Source organism: Caenorhabditis remanei, chromosome III (assembly GCF_010183535.1).
Source record: "Caenorhabditis remanei strain PX506 chromosome III, whole genome shotgun sequence".
Taxonomy (NCBI): Eukaryota; Metazoa; Nematoda; class Chromadorea; order Rhabditida; family Rhabditidae; genus Caenorhabditis; species Caenorhabditis remanei.
In genome coordinates this window covers 6851725-6868511 of record NC_071330.1, presented here as the reverse complement: position 1 = coordinate 6868511, position 16787 = coordinate 6851725, and the positions used below count along the sequence as shown (strand labels likewise).

The 16787-nt window shown below is 39.1% G+C and overlaps 1 protein-coding gene across 1 annotated transcript; it reads left to right on the top strand.

Moving 5' to 3' along the window:
• Window positions 1-9412: 9412 nt before the first annotated feature.
• On the top strand, window positions 9413-16638 carry GCK72_009578 (uncharacterized protein; the record flags this gene model as incomplete). Its single annotated transcript, XM_053727440.1, has 31 exons — window positions 9413-9506; window positions 9555-9657; window positions 9788-9903; window positions 9971-10120; window positions 10169-10331; window positions 10379-10457; window positions 10508-10587; window positions 10642-10756; window positions 10818-10938; window positions 10983-11074; window positions 11123-11305; window positions 11362-11610; window positions 11657-12147; window positions 12193-12373; window positions 12422-12495; window positions 12540-12863; window positions 12917-13031; window positions 13083-13244; window positions 13291-13379; window positions 13428-13847; window positions 13895-14099; window positions 14143-14335; window positions 14385-14668; window positions 14719-14967; window positions 15016-15223; window positions 15269-15363; window positions 15412-15539; window positions 15585-15806; window positions 15853-16173; window positions 16224-16338; window positions 16390-16638. The coding sequence occupies 31 exons, from the start codon at window positions 9413-9415 to the stop codon at window positions 16636-16638; spliced, it is 5670 nt and encodes a 1889-aa protein (XP_053587017.1).
• Window positions 16639-16787: the final 149 nt, after the last annotated feature.

The following is a 16787-nucleotide window of genomic DNA, read 5'->3' as shown; positions in this document are numbered from 1 at the left end:
AGTTTTTTCTACCCTCGTTATTTTTATTTCATCTTCTCCTGATTCTCCAAGAATCCCCGTGTTAATTTTCATTATCTCGAGTTTAAAGTTTCTATCCTATGTTTTTTCTAACAGACAAACAAATAAATACTTCCTTAACTTATTCTTTTCCATAATTCCTTTTTGTTCAAAACAGAAAAGTACCGTAACCCGTTTGACCAGACACATGTCGAAATCGGCGACTTCAAATGAGTTAGTGCCAACACGTGATCATACTCGATGACAGACGTGAAAGAGGTCAAACAGAGAGTGCAGCAGACGGGGCCAATGACGCCATTGCAGCTTGTTCACTGCATCTGGACGTCTATATTTTAAAAAGGTTTCTTCGGGGATTCTGGACTTAAACCGATGAATGTAGATAACTTTCACATTAGAATTCATTAATCTTTTTCTTTGTTCTCTTGCGATTACCCAATTTCATTATACAGTCAAGTAGACTATTCGTAACGACTTAAATTGCGTTGTTGGCACATTTAGTTGTTTTGCAGAATTACCACATTTGAATTGTTTTTTCTTTTTTTCAACCTTCCAATCTTGCTAATGGAGTGTGCCTTTGCTGACTAGGGAATGGCTCGCACAATGGTTGGAGATACACAACATGATACATATCGTTGGAAAGCTGACGTTTCCTTGATTCCGAATCTATGTTCAGTTTTTGCAATGGCGATCCCAGTTTTGAGAAATCCGGCTCCAAAGTTTGGGTAAATTTTAGTGCTAAAACTCGAGTTTCCAACCCGCGTGTTGCCGCAACACGTAAACCCATTCGGGGAATAGTTAAATCAGCGGTCGAATATTCGATCAGGGAAACGTCAGCTTTCCAACGATATGTATCATGTTGTGTATCTCCAACCATTGTGCGAGCCATTCCCTAGTGAGTGATAGCATACATAATATCGACATTCACAAGGCCCAATAGTGCTACTTTGCTTGCTTTATTCTTCTGATTTTGTTTGTCTTTTCGTTTTGGATGAATAGTTGTCTCTCCTTTTTTTTTAATCACATTTCATTATTTGGGAAGCATCACGTATCGGTTCGTATCAGAGGTGGTCCAAAGTAGTACGAATCAGATAAATATCACCAAACCATTGACTGAACTTGTTTTCTTTCGTATCTGTTTCATTTTTAATTTAAGGTTTCACCCCTAAAAATGTTTTCTGAAGCGAGTCTGATTTAGGTGAGGTCTTTTCTGTAATCATGCCTTCTGTATTTTATTAGAAACCAAGCGCCCTACTGTTTTCATGAAATTATATCTCGATTCAAGATGGACTCCGCCAAACGAATATTCATCTTCACGGTTAATCATTATTTTCTGTCACATTGAGAAATAAGTATAAGATATAATATTATTATTGTATGAAAACTCCAGTGAAACAATTTTGTTGTAACGTTTGGAGGATTTCTGGTACTCAAGAAGATAAGAAGTTGATGAGGCTATTTATAATGGGCTGGCATAAGCTAATGAGCAGCAAGCCCTGCTCATTAGCTTATGCCAACTGCTTCGCTATCTCTAACAAAATATCCTATCTGGATTATCTTGCTTCTTTTTATTCATTTGACGTCATTGCACTCACAGAAACCAAACTGAACGATACCTTTCCCGATGCTATTCTGTCCCTTGACAACATGTTCACCGTTTTCCGCAAAGATAGAACACGACATGGTGGTGGCGTGGCCCTACTTATATCAAAATCTGTGAGATGCTCTCTTATTACTATTCCAGAAGCCTTAAGTGCTGTCGAAATTATTGCTGTGGATATATTTATCAATGGGAAGTCAACCCGTATAATATCATGTTACCACGCCAATCATAGTTCTGATATCGGTCCAATCATTGAAGCGCTGGAGTTCTTATTGTCTACCCACAAACAGACTATTATTACTGGTGACTTTAATATGCCACACATAGATTGGTCGAGTATGACGGCATCGGACAGTAAGTGTAATGAGTTTTTAAGCTTTGTACTTCGGAATGGATTATGTCAGCACGTCCACTCTCCCACCCGCCTCAATCCAGACCATATACTTGACTTATTGCTGACAAATACTCCGAGTGTACGTGAAGTGGTGGTAGGAGAATTATTCAGCGATCACAAGTTGATAAGAGCAACCCTGAATTTATCGCTAAAGAAACAACCCAATCATAAAACCTTGCTTAATTTCCAGAAAGCGGATTATGATAGTATCAATTTTGTATTGAGCAATATGAACTGGAACTCTATATTTCGGGAACTATCGGTCGAGGAGATGTACAATAAATTACTTGAGATCACCACTAATCTCATCAATACTTATGTACCCACTGTCACCCGAAATGTTTTACTGAAGAAGTACCCTGCTGAAGTTAGACGGTTACAAAAGTTGAAGCTATATATATGGAGGACTGAGGGTAACACTGAACGTTACAAAGCCATTAGTGCTTTATTGAAAAAATCCCTCACTGATTATGATACATCGGAACTTGAGAAAAAGCTTACTTCTGGTTCATCTAATACCTTCTTCAGATTTATGAAAGACCACATGAAACCATTTCATGAGGTCGGTATCATCAAGAACAATGGTGAAATTATCTGTGATGACATAGCCAAAGCGGAGTTGTTTGCTGACAGGTTTTCGGAAGTGTTTACGCATGATGATGGCAATGTTCCATTCTTCAAACCAAGGTCTAACTCTATTATCGATGGCTCGAACCGTATATAGTGGAAGCCGTGTTGGCAAAGCTCAAATCCAGACATAATCGAACTCCGGACCAGATTCCTGCTATTTTTCTGAAGAGAGTTGCCACTGCCATCGCGTTCCCACTCTCTTTAATTTACAACAAATCACTGTCAACTGGCAACATACCTCATATCTGGAAAAAAGCCATTGTTGTACCGTTGCACAAAAAAGGTCTTAGATCAGACTGTAACAACTACAGGCCAATTGTGTTCCGACGTTAGAGGGAAGGTGAACCCCGTCAGACTTAGAATGCGAGAATAACAAGAGAGGAACAGTTTAACAGGTTCATTCAATAGTGAAAAGGGGCCAGGAGGATACTTTAGTCTCTAGTGGTGCCTTGAGCGTTGGAAGAAGCAGTGGTTGAGAAGGATGGTGGAGCCAACGGTTGAGATCGATGGCGTGGAGTAGAACTTCCAGGGGAGATCTTCGGGAGCACGAGTGTGAGAGAGTTGAAGAGAGAGTGACGTTGAACTGACGATTTCCTTTCCTTTTATGCGGCGAATCGAGGGCGATCGGTTAACTTGGGGTCGGCACAATCAGAGGTTAGGGCACGCAAGTAGTCGACGATAGTTGTTGAGCATTTCCTCGAGAAGGCCACGTTTCACGTATTGAACTTATTGTCAAACCATTTCTTGTAGCCATTTTGGTTAGATGTGGTGAATCTAATAGAAGCCATAGAGTTGTTAGGCTGGTTAGTCAAGGTCGTGAATTAATGGCTAGTTAATTCCATGACACTGGGGGGCCACGAGGAAAACTCTGTGGCGGCTCCCAAAATGCTGTGATATTGTGTAGAAGCAGTTGTTGCTGTGAATGTAGACGGATCATAAATTCAAGTGCTGATCGTCGTTTGTGACTGATAGCTCGACTGGTTTGAGCTAATCCTGCAGTTGCAGTGGGATGTTGTCGAGGAGGTGATGCTGACGTAAATGTGTCAAAGTGGATAGTTGTATGTGGTTTTGGAAGTTTTGTAAAAATGGAGTTTTTGTGAGAGAGCATTGTGAGCTATCTTTGATGATCATGGTTTTGTTGTTGCTGTCAGTAGTGTCTAATTGATTTGACGATTGAAGGACAGAATAAATGGTTGGGTAAGCTATTGATCGTTCTCTTTGTGAGAGGATGCATCGAGAACAATGCGAAATTTTGTGATTGAGGAATTTGCTTTTACTATAGCTTGATGGGGAATATAGTATTTTGACTCAATGGGTTTTTTGTTTTCGGGCGCTTGGTCATCGCAGCTGAATTTCAATTGTTGTTGTGTGATATCGTTGTAGCGTTTTTGATATAAGGCAAAGGTTGGTTTTGCTTCTATTTGGGATTTCAATTGTGTAAGTGTCAACGACGAATTTTTGTGAAGAGTTGACTTCTTTTCATTGAACGGAAAAGAGACAAAGATTTTGTTTTCTGTTTTGTACGTATTGATCAATTTCTGGTCAAAAGAATCAATAGAATAAGTGTGGTCGATAGGAACGACTTGTTGTGGTGGATCTGGTGATTGTGACCGGGTGTTACTCAAAGGAGTAATGGGAGAAACCATAGTTGACAGGAACGGGTGATTGGTATATGAGAGCTCTGGTCGAGCGAAAGAGTTACTGGTTTTAACTTTCCAGTTTCCTTCTATTCCCAGAATGTTTGTTATCAGGGGTCAGGTTACTCGTCCGTGTTAAGGTTAGTCGTCCGTGGTTAGGGACGCATACCACGTCAGTATCGACGAATGGAGAAGAAGTGTAACTTATCTGAATTTGTTGTCTAGTGTGTACTGTGGTTGTGAGCCTGTGTGAGTTTTTAGTGAGGCTAGCAGTATCGTAGCGCTAGTCCGAATTTATGTCCGATTGTCCGCATTCAGAAATTGCTGGCCAGTCAATTTACTGGATGAGAGTATGCGTTTGAAGGACTGTTCAGGTTCAAAGTTGATTGGTGGTGCGAATGGTCCCAGAATTGGAGTAGGAGGACGACTAGATGAAAACGTGGTTGAGTTTTCAAGATTTCACTTGTGGTAACTGACTGATTTTAACTGCTAGTTTTGGGTTGGTCATATTCTGTGTGTGTGACACCTTGTTATCACTGTCTTGGTTTGAGGGGTTGTTTGTGTTGTAAGAACATGTGTTGTGTGCCCATGGGAAGAAGACTAGGTAGGGAATTGTTGCCTAAGATCAGATCTATCGGTTTCCCGTTGCATCTTTTGAGACTCGTGATTTGTTGAAGGTCAAAATCCTTTGAGTTAGGTATGACAAGTATTCTGATGAGAAAATTGGTGGTTTCATGATCATTTGGAGTTGGGTAAATTTCTGTAGGATAGTGTTCCATACTTTTCCCATTTTGTCGGGGGGTGTCTGAATTGTAGAGATTTACTTGTTGTGGACCTGAGGATGGATTGAATCCTCGAACGATCGCTAATTTTGGATTGCTTTCTGGACAGTGCAGCCTCATCGTTGGTAGTTTTGAAATAAGTGAATTTGTTGTTCTGCTGTCAATCAGAGCATTGATTCTTGATCCAGGTGGTGTGAGCGGGACAGTGGTTGTGTCGATTCTGTGAATTCGATGAATGTGTACGGGATTGTGTACCGAATCTTCTGTGGCCGAAGGTATATCTGGTGAAGACGTAATAGTACTTGGGACTGGTTACCTCCGTTGAGGGGCGACAAGACTTTGTAGCTAGTTGGATGGCTACTGTGCGTTTGGTTGCTAATGGCTGGGTGCCAACCAAGTCCTTTAGCAACGCTCAAATGTGGTAATGTTTCTCATCACAGTTTGAATAGCGATGGATTTTTGTGGTCTTTCAAATGTTGGAAAAAGTGAAAAAAAAAATTTCGTGCTAATGTCCGATCTGGTGGACAGTGTTCAAAGTTTGTTTACAAGCGATTGTGCTTAGTTATCTTTGCTATCTGATGTTTCAAATCTCGGTTAGTGAATTTGTTTTTGGTTTGTCTAAAATTGGTCCACTCGACTGTGCACTTGATATCAGGCGAGTGGATGACTTTGTATGTGTGGATTTGTAATGATTTCCGTCGTTTCTTGGAAGTTGTGTTACTATGAGAAGTGCGTGCACGACGGTTGGAGCACGAAGAATCCCTATGTGGGCCTGCATTGGTAGGTCTTGTGAACGAATTGTTTTCATTGGTACTGGTATCGGAGTTCGTGTATGAACCTAGTAGCACTGGTCTGTAAGAGTGTACCATTAGTGTATGAATCGTGGTAGTTTTGTATTGATCAGCATTGGTATCGGATTCTTGTGTGAATCTTGGTATTTGGTTTTTGTGTGGTTGATTTCGTGCATGATTTAAAGTATAATGTTCTCCTAGAGGTTCCCCTCTTTGCACGTGTCGGAGACGTTGGAATCTTCGAGAAACCTCGCGGGTTTCCATGTCGCAAAAAGACCGATATTCCTGATAAGCGTTCCGGAGCGCTTACTGACAAGCCCTGAAATGTATGTGAGAGCAATGGTGTCCTCTCAATGAAAGCAATGGTGTCCTTTCATTTTAGTATGTTTTGCGGAACTTAGAATGAGGTTGTCAATGGTCGTAGGAAATATCGAATTACGAGATGTCATTGTATCTTTCTCAGGCTGCCGTTGGGCCCTTGACAGAATGATTGAGATAAGTTAGTCTACATAATTTCCAACATGAATAGTAGTATGTCTGGTACAGTTCCACTAGTGGTACGAGACTGGAATGGAATAGAATAGAAGTAGAAGTTGTTTACTCGATATGTGAGTAAAGAGTATGAAATGCTGATTTATCGTGGTATATGTGATTCTGATTTATGGTAATGGTAATGTAATTGCCAGTATAAGTCGGCGTGAATGGTTCAGTGGTTGGGAATGCTGTGATAGATTTTGTTGCTCTGTGCCACGTCTTCTTGCGAAGACCAGAGCGCGGTTTGGTGTGACTCTTTCATTTTGTGGATCTCTCATAAGTGTTGTATTGTGAGTATTCTGGCGGTGAATATCCTGTATTGTAAATCTCAATCAGTGGTATTCTCGCCACCTATGGGTTGTGTCCAAAGGTCGATGCACCATGTTCCGACGTTAGAGGGAAGGTGAACCCCGTCAGACTTAGAATGCGAGAATAACAAGAGAGGAACAGTTTAACAGGTTCATTCAATAGTGAAAAGGGGCCAGGAGGATACTTTAGTCTCTAGTGGTGCCTTGAGCGTTGGAAGAAGCAGTGGTTGAGAAGGATGGTGGAGCCAACGGTTGAGATCGATGGCGTGGAGTAGAACTTCCAGGGGAGATCTTCGGGAGCACGAGTGTGAGAGAGTTGAAGAGAGAGTGACGTTGAACTGACGATTTCCTTTCCTTTTATGCGGCGAATCGAGGGCGATCGGTTAACTTGGGGTCGGCACAATCAGAGGTTAGGGCACGCAAGTAGTCGACGATAGTTGTTGAGCATTTCCTCGAGAAGGCCACGTTTCACGTATTGAACTTATTGTCAAACCATTTCTTGTAGCCATTTTGGTTAGATGTGGTGAATCTAATAGAAGCCATAGAGTTGTTAGGCTGGTTAGTCAAGGTCGTGAATTAATGGCTAGTTAATTCCATGACAAATTGCCCTTACGTCCAGTGTCTGTAAAACTATGGAAACCATTCTGAGAAGAGTGTTGGTCCAACACCTGAATGTCAACGGTTTATTGAATGGGAATCAATACGGTTTTCGCGCTAACCGAAGTTGCGAATCTCAACTTATTCATTATCAAGGTTCTCTATTACAAGATCTGGAAAGCCACAAAGCCAACTTTGCCATCTATATAGACTTCTGCAAAGCGTTTGACAAAGTACCGCACAACAAATTATTGACCAAACTCGAAGGATATGGTGTTCAAGGAAACCTTCTTCGTTGGTTATCTACGTTTCTGACTAATCGTATTCAGGTAATTTCTCTAAATGGAAGTTATTCGAAACCTATGGATGTAATTAGTGGAGTACCACAAGGCTCTGTCCTTGGTCCTCTCCTCTTCCTCCTATACATCAACGATATTAGTGACAACGTGGAATCCAATATATTAATGTTCGCGGATGATCTAAAACTCTTCTCTCCGCATGCCAATTTATTGCAGAATGATTTAGCTATTATATCCGATTGGTGCTCCCAGTGGCAAATGACAGTCGCACCAAACAAATGTGAAGTTATTGCGTTCAGACTCTCGACACGCAACCTCAAAAGCAAAACTTCCCCGGATTTCCATATCTCGGGTTTGAAACTCCCTTTTGTCAGGCATATTCGAGATCTGGGAATATTCTTTTCGGACGACCTTTCATTTACACATCATGTCAATATAATTCTAAGGAGATCTCAATTCAGAGTGAATATGCTTTTCAATATTCTCAAGAATTCGACTATGGAAGTGTTTATTAGATGTTATATCATATATATTCGACCAATCCTGGAGTATGGATGTACCTTATTCTCGCCCTATCTCAAACTTCACATTCGGAAGATTGAATCTATTCAGAAGTCATTTGTTCATCGAATTTTCAAAAAATTTGGAATCGAATATACATCCTATTTCAATGCTCTGGATATATGTGGACTGGACTCTCTGGAGCTCAGAAGATTAGTTTTCGATTTAGTATTCATATATAAATCAATTATCAGCAGAGAGATCTATTGTGCAAATGCCTTATTTACAATTATTCCGTCTGTTAAATCTCTAAGAAGACACCCATTTTATTTGCGTTGTAATATCAAAAATAGTAACAAATCCAGCTCCCAGTTCTTGACCAACCGTACTTTAAACTGTTGGAATTCTCTACCCGTTTCTTCTTTCCCGGTTAAATCCTCCTCCCGTTCTTTTAAAACTAACTTGAAACATGTTGATTTGTCTAAGTACCTAACTCTTTCTCCCCTCAACTATTAATGTTTCTACTTGTCTCCCCCCCCTCCCTCTCTCGCTTTTGACCTATTCACGAGGTAGCAAAAAAAGGGCAAAACTATTTTTCTTTTCTTACTACTTCCAAAAGGAAAAATAGTTTTTTACCTTCCTAATTTTGCGTCCTCCAGAATCGGCCCATCAAATATTTCTTTATCTTTTTGTAATCCACTTCGGTTGTATCAGTGGCTCCTTGCCCTTCATATCGAATTAAATAAAAATTTAAGCAGGAAGCTTGAAATCTAAATTGTTCCAGATGGTCGTCACCAATGCCTTTGGATTAATGACTAGTAAGAATCAGCCTTTTGTCTGTAAGTAGGAATACATTCATGTTATAATAATGCGTGTTTTTTTCAAGTTACAGAAACTTTCTTCATCAATGTCAAGCAAATTAACAAGAAGATTCACGTTATCTGAAATCATGATTTAGCTCATACCGATTGAAAATAAAACAGTAAAACTTCGAAGAACAACTTTGGCCCGGAATAAGAATCAACGTAAGAACGGAAACGCCCAAAACCACAAATTTGAATCCATCACTCTCCCCAAGTAGTAGGCGACTTTGCCCCGTAATCGACATTTAAAGAATTAGTATGAAAAGTGTGGCAAAAACGATAAAACTGATAATTAGATTTGTCAGCTCATTGTGATGTCAGGACACTCTTAAATGATAAGGAAAGTACAGTGGCTGCAATGCGGTACGTGCTCCGAGAATAGAGAGAGCAAACTTAAAAGATAAAAATTGTAGACAAAATATCATCTTCCATTTCGTGTGCTCTCGAGTCACTACGAAATGCGGCGGAAATTGCTCTTCTCATCAATTGCTTTTATTCTCTGCAGTTTGGAATATGTTGTTTCAGCTCCGTTAGTTGATTCAGAATTCGCAGGTACTGTATTGATGAATTCGTGTCTTGAAATAACTCAAATATTTTTAGAGAAGCATGCAGAAGAGTTGAATATCGAGAATGTACAGTTCAATCATCCCCATATTCTTCCAGCTCATCCAGATAACTTCAAACAAGATAAATTGGAAGCAAAGTAAAACATTTTCGAAGTTTTAGTACCAATCAGCAAGCTGTTGGTAAACACATTGTCACCAGAATTCTCAGAAAAGACTCTTTATTTGAATTTTTACAATCTTCATTTCCTTTTTTATCAAATCTTTCAGAAAACGACAATCTCTGTATGTGACGAAAACTCGTCTTCCTCCAAATTTGTTTGCCATTGACTATACTCTTTGGTTTAAACCATATTTCCCCAGTCCTAACGTTCAATACGAGCCAGGTACGTACTTAAACATTTTGATGACTTTCCAAATTGCGGTTGATGCAAAATAAGCAAAAAATTGCAGAGAAAAATTTTACGTTCGATGGTCGAATGAGTATGCAAGTGGAGGCGTTGGCCAACTCGGACAGATTCGTTTTGAACGCATTTAATTTTAAAATTCAAAGTTATCAAGTGACAGCTCTCGACGGAACAAATGTTCCAATTAACTCCATATGTAAGAGGAAACTTGAGGATAATGAGAAAACAACAAAAGTTTTTTCAGCGCAAGATGACACATTACAACAGTTATCCTTGATTACAAATCCAAATGGAGTTGTTTCTGGACAGATATACAGTATCAATATTGTGTATACGGGACTTATCAATCCCTACACTGATGGTGGTGTCTACTATACTTCTTATAATGATCCACAAGGAGTTCAACAGTAAGAATTCAATTTTCCTTCAGATCTTTTGAAATTTCGTTTTCCAGCTACATGATTGCCACTCACATGGAACCATTTTCAGCCAGAAAAGTATTCCCATGTCTTGATGAACCATCTTACAAAGCTGTGAGTTTCTCGAAACAACAAAAGACAGATTTAAGCTTTATAACTTTCAGACATTCCAAATCACTCTGCAATATCCAACAGCTCACGTTGCTCTTTCGAATATGGAGGAAGCTCCGGCAAAGAATGTTGGGTGAGTTTGAAGGAATCTGAAATAACATGATAACACTAAATATGCTGTTTTCAGAAACAACTGGAGTGAAATCGCCTTCCCAACAACTCCAAAAATGTCCACCTACCTGACAGCATTTGCTGTTGGTCCGTATGTGAACTCAAAATATGTAAACAAGCATAACACACTCGTGAGTTTTAGTTCCTATGTTTTTTTTACACGGAAACACAAAAAACTATAAGAAGTTGCAGACAAGAGCTTGGGGATGGCCTGGAACTGAACAATATCTCCAGTTCGCTGCAGTCAATGCTGGAGAATGTCTTTACCAGTTGGGAGAGTACACTGGAATTAAGTTCCCTCTCGCTAAAGCAGGTAAAAACATTTTCGAGGTTCATTTAGATCATCTTTCTTTTTAGATCAACTTGGAATGCCAGAATTCTTGGCAGGAGCAATGGAAAATTGGGGATTGATCATTTACAAGTACCAGTACATCGCCTACAATCCAACTGTAATTTTCGAAGCAATAGATGGAACATAATCATGTTGTAAATTTCAGACAATGACCACAAGGGACATGGAGGCAGCTGCTAAAGTAATGTGCCACGAACTTGCTCATCAATGGTTTGGAGATCTTGTTACAACTGCCTGGTGGGATGACTTGTTCTTGAATGAGGGATTCGCTGATTATTTCATGACATTCATTCAACAACCAGTGTATCCAATTCAAGCTAATTACTTGGTAAGCAATATAGCTTCTCCTCAAAGTAAAACATCCTTCAACTCTCTATTTTTCAGGACACTCTTCAAGTCCTCAATGAACTTCAAGTCGGTCTCAATGCCGATGTTCGTTCAGATGCTCACACGCTTGTCTATCCAGACGGACCTGCTTTCGATGATATTACTTACAATAAAGGAGCATCAATGCTCAGAATGCTTTCTGATGTTCTTAGTCCATCAGTTTTCAGACAAGGAATTCAGAACTATCTGCAGAAGATGATGTACTCCAATGCTAAAGATATTGATTTGATGACCACCTTGACTGAGGTTTGTACTTTTTGAAACTTTTTGATGTCTTCTTCCAAATTTTTAGACAGCTAAAGCCAACAACGTCATGGATTGGTGCGGAAATCCTCTAAATGTGACTGACTTCATGCAACCATATCTGTATCAAACCAATCATCCGTTAATTAGATACAACAATAACCAGCTAACTGCCGGACTTGCTTCATTCACTCAAGAACCTTTTGGAGATACTTCTAATTTGAATGCCACTGCATGGAATTACACATGGACTGTTCCGTTGAGAAGTGCTACTCTCAAAGAACCAGAACCTCATTTATTATGGCTTCCAAGACAACCAGGATGCTCAAATTCTGGAGAATCGATTGAGAAAAAACAAAATATCGAAGAACCGAGGAAACGAGCAAATCAATGGGATTTTACAACAGTTGGTTCAGCCACTTATGGAAGAATTATTTATGATGACATTGGTTTCGATCGTGTTCTCAAAAGTATCAAAGAAGATGGAATTAATGGAAATATTGCAGTGACTCTTCTTGCTGATGAATACTATTACATGATGTAAGCCTGTTTCTCAATTAAAATGCCTAATTAATTCGGTTTCAGTCGAGAAAAGAACGCAGACCGCCCATTCGGATATGACCGTTTCTTGAACTTGGCAAATGCTATTTTCAACACACAGAACTTCATTGATTTCCCGAGTTATTCAGTTTTTGCTCAAGCTCAGCCAGTTTTAGAACAAGTTGCCAATCTGTTTCGAGATACAATTGATGCTGAGTTAGTTACGGTATGAAGTTATTGTGTGAATGATTCTTCGATACAGTAAACTTTGCAGAGAATGTACAAACTAATGTTCCAAAAAGTTTACAACTCAATTCAATGGAATGATACTTCTTTGTGGGATTCAGAGTAAGTTGGCCAGCTATTTTACATATAACTTTCACTATTTTCAGCACATTTTCCGAAGTTTTCCTTCCATTCGCTGTTCGATACGGTATTGGAGATGTTGAAAACCGTACCATGACAATGTTTGCCAATGTAAAATCTGCCTGTGCTGATAGTTTGAATGGAACTGCCTGGTGTAATCCATACTCAACGAATCTCCGAAAAGCAATCTACTGTGGAGCTGCTAAATATGCTCCAGCGACATCTGATTTCTTCTTCCAAATGCTTCATGCTTACAACAAAGAAGTCATCACGAATCCATACTTCTATCAGGAATACATGGCACTTTTAGAAGGAATGAGTTGTACTCAGAGCTCCTCTACATTGAAAGTGTTAGTTGCTTATGAGGAAAGGAATTAATGACCTTTTTGCCGAATAATTTCAGATTGATCCGTCTCTTCACAACTTCCACTTTGAATAAAAACACGCTCTTCGGATTTTTGAAATACAATCCAGTTGCCGGAGATGCTTTGTACAATTACATGTCAGCTAACAGAGATGTATTGTCTTAATTTTTTTTTAAACAAAGCCTCTAAATGTATTTCTTTCAGTTGGTCAGCTCTCCTGCATTGAATGCCTATTTGGATTCAATGACTTACAATTGGAACAGTTATAACAGAGATGTTCAATTTGCTACATTGATGAATTCAATCGATCTGAGTGATAGCCAGTTTGCAACTTTCACGACCTATTTGGAACGAATCAATTCGAATGTAACTTCTTGAAAAGTTGTTAGCATAAAAGTTTCGAATATTTCAGTGGGATTATCGCTCAAACTATGGAATGAAAGTACTCAATTGGCTCTATGATAATGTTGTTGTTATTGGAAAAACTCCATGGGAAAAATCGTAAGTTTTAGATTTTATTTCTAAATCGATTCTTTATTTCATTTTCAGATTGAAAGGAGACATCAATTTTCCGGAATACACTCTTTCCATTCAACCAAGTATTCCTGGATCCGGATATTATCCTTGGTATTTCAACATGACATTTTCGGGTACTGTAACTGTCAACTTCTACGTTACAAAGCCGATTAGTGTCATCACAATCAATGCTCATCGTCTAGTTTTCGATGCAGTTGGAATCGGTCTTGCCTCTATTAGTGATGATAACAATAAGACATATATTCCTTTGGATTATTCGAATGTTAAGAAAGATTATGACAGAGGAGTCCTGACTATTCCAACACTAAACAATGTTGTTTTATATCCACAAAAATATGAGTTACAATTCCAATATACTGGCTTTATCTTCCAAAATCCAAGTGAAGGAGATGCATCAAACACTTATTTCGGAGGTCTGAACAACAGAAAAGGGTAAGTTTCAGAACATTTTAGAATCACTAATGATTGAAATACTTCAGATGGATATTCACAACTGATTTCGAAGGAGGACCCGGTGCCCGATCTCTTCTTCCATGTTGGGATGAGCCGAGTTATAAGGGACAGTTTATTGTATATGTGATGCATGCATCCGATATGATTGCTCTCTCAAATGCACTTGAAGCTGGAACAACTATTTATGACAATGGATGGAGTACCACTCATTTCGTATCCACGGAACGAATGGTATGATTCTTGAACTTAATTCATGAATACACTCCTTTTTCAGTCTTCCTATCTTCTTGCAATTTGTGTTGGTCACTTCTCCAACTTGGCCAAGGTATCTAAATTGGGTGTGGTATCAAGAGTTTGGACGTGGTCGGGAATGGAACAATACGGAGAGTTCGCATTGAATGTAACTGTCGGAACGATTGATTTCATGACAGAATATTTTGAATACAACTTAGCGTTGAGTAAACTTGGTGAGCCGAATATTAAAAATCGGTGTCTCAAATAATTCAAAATTTATAGATGTGATGGCACTACCAGAGTACACTCAAGATGCTGGAGCGATGGAAAACTTTGGTCTAATCATCGGAGAATACAGTCTTTTCATGTTCGATCCTGATTATGCGACCACACGGCAAATTGCTGAAGTGGCTGAAACAACTGCTCATGAAGTTGTACATCAATGGTTTGGAGATACCGTAACTCTCGACTGGTGGAATGATATTTTCCTGAATGAAGGATTTGCTCAGTATTGGTTTGCAGATGGAATCTATTACACTTTCCCAGAGCAGCACGATTATGCAATTGTAAGATAACAAAGACTTAACTCATTCTTCGAAAATTGTGATTTTTCCAGGACTACAACAGATTCTACATGAACTACATTGCTCTCAAGTATGACTGTATTCCTGGATACGCGAAACCAGTCATCAGCGACACTCCACCTGTATTTGGAATCGAGCCGTATTATAAAGGAAGTGCTCTCTTGAATCTTCTGAATAACGTGCTGACTCCATTCATTTTCCAACAAGGTTTGACTGCTTACCTGACACAGTTCGGTTTTGAAAATGCGAGTCCTCAGGATTTATGGAATTCATTGACTGCGGTAAGATTATTTCCATGGCTTCAAAATATACAATATTTTTAATGTCAGGCCGCTCGAACCAACAACATAACAGATTGGAACGGTCAACCACTCGACGTCGCTTCATTCATGAGTGCATACACTCTACAGACGTCTTACCCAATCATCACATTGACTCTCCGTGGAACTTCTACTGTCCAGGCAACACAACAATCTTGCATGTCTGGAGATGCTTTCTGGAATATTCCATTGTTCACTCAAACTGAACAATCAACTGGTTTGTAGATCAACATACTAAAAGTCCTTGAACAACTAATTTCAGATTTCAACTGGTTTGTGAACTACACGGGCGGAAATGATGCGACGTGGGTGAGACCTCTGCCATATAAATTTAGAGTCGATAACGCGGGTAGTAAGGTATGTCCCGAGATGATCAGGAATTCATTTCAAAATTACATTTTTCAGAGTTTCGCTCGAATCAACTACGATGACAAATCCTGGTACATGATCCAAGCTCAACTTCTTTCCAACTTCACTACAATGAATTCTATCACAAGAGCAATGCTTCTCGATGATGCCAACTTCTTCTTCACGTGAGAATTGGCTCTTACAAGTTAATTAATTCAAACTTTCTTCAGATCGGGACGATGGGATATAACGAAGTATCTTGATCTCACATTATATCTGACAAATGAAGATTCTCTGGCTCCATGGGAGAGAGCAATCGATTTCTTCACTGAAATTCTTAACAGATTCCAATATCAACCAGAACTCAAATACATTCAAAATTATGTCGTTCAAACCACGAAAAACGCAGTTAACAAATTCCAGTGGACAACGAATGGAATATGGACAAATGAGTATGTTCAGACCGAGCCAAACGAGTACGGAACTCTATACTTTCAGCCGAATCGTTCAACTTTTGGTGAATGTGAACAATCTTGCTGCCAACCGACAATCCAGACAAGTCGCTCAGACTTTGTTCAATAATTTCATTTTGAAATGTCAATACTCACTGAGTGGAACTGGAAAATGTTCAGGAATACATCCAAATCTGAGAGCAGCAACGTATTGTTACGGTCTACGTCAAAGTGTCAATGCTAATGATTTTGATACAGTGAATAATCTGTATTCTTGGTTCACACAAAGTGCTGGATACCTTCAAACCGATGGCAACAACCTATTGAATTCTCTCGGATGCACACAGAATGTTGTTTTGTTGAAGACGTGAGAAGCTTCCTTCGAATTCATCAAAGAATTCAATTTCTTCTTTTCAGACTTCTGAAGGGTGTTCTTGTCGGAACTTATCCTTCATCTCTTTTGAATTCAATCGGAGCACACGACGAATCGGGAGATTTACTCTATAACTATCTTCTGGATAACACTCAAGACGTAAGATTTATCTCTTGAAGTATAATACAAAGTGATAAATAATTATTTCAGATTCTCAATGCTCCATTTGATTTCTCAATCTACGTTCAAGCCATGTTCCAAAACTGGAGTACACAACCTCAGCTAGATCTAGCCAAAGATTTCACAAATGGATTCGACTTTGAACTTCTCAATTTAAAACAGAAACAAGCGTATCGATCGGGTGTCTCATTGGTTCAAAGGAATCTGAATTGGATGTTGGTTTACAAGGATTCGTTGGTTTCGTGGATTCAAGGAAACTTTGGAAATGCCAATTTGTAAAAAATAAACTCTCTTTTATTAGATCTTATGTTCTTTTTTGTATTTCGAATAAAATAAAAACAATTATTTTTGGTCGGCAACTTCAATTCGATGAATTCTATCACAAAAGAAATGCTTCTCAATGATGCCAACTTTTTCTTCACCTGAGA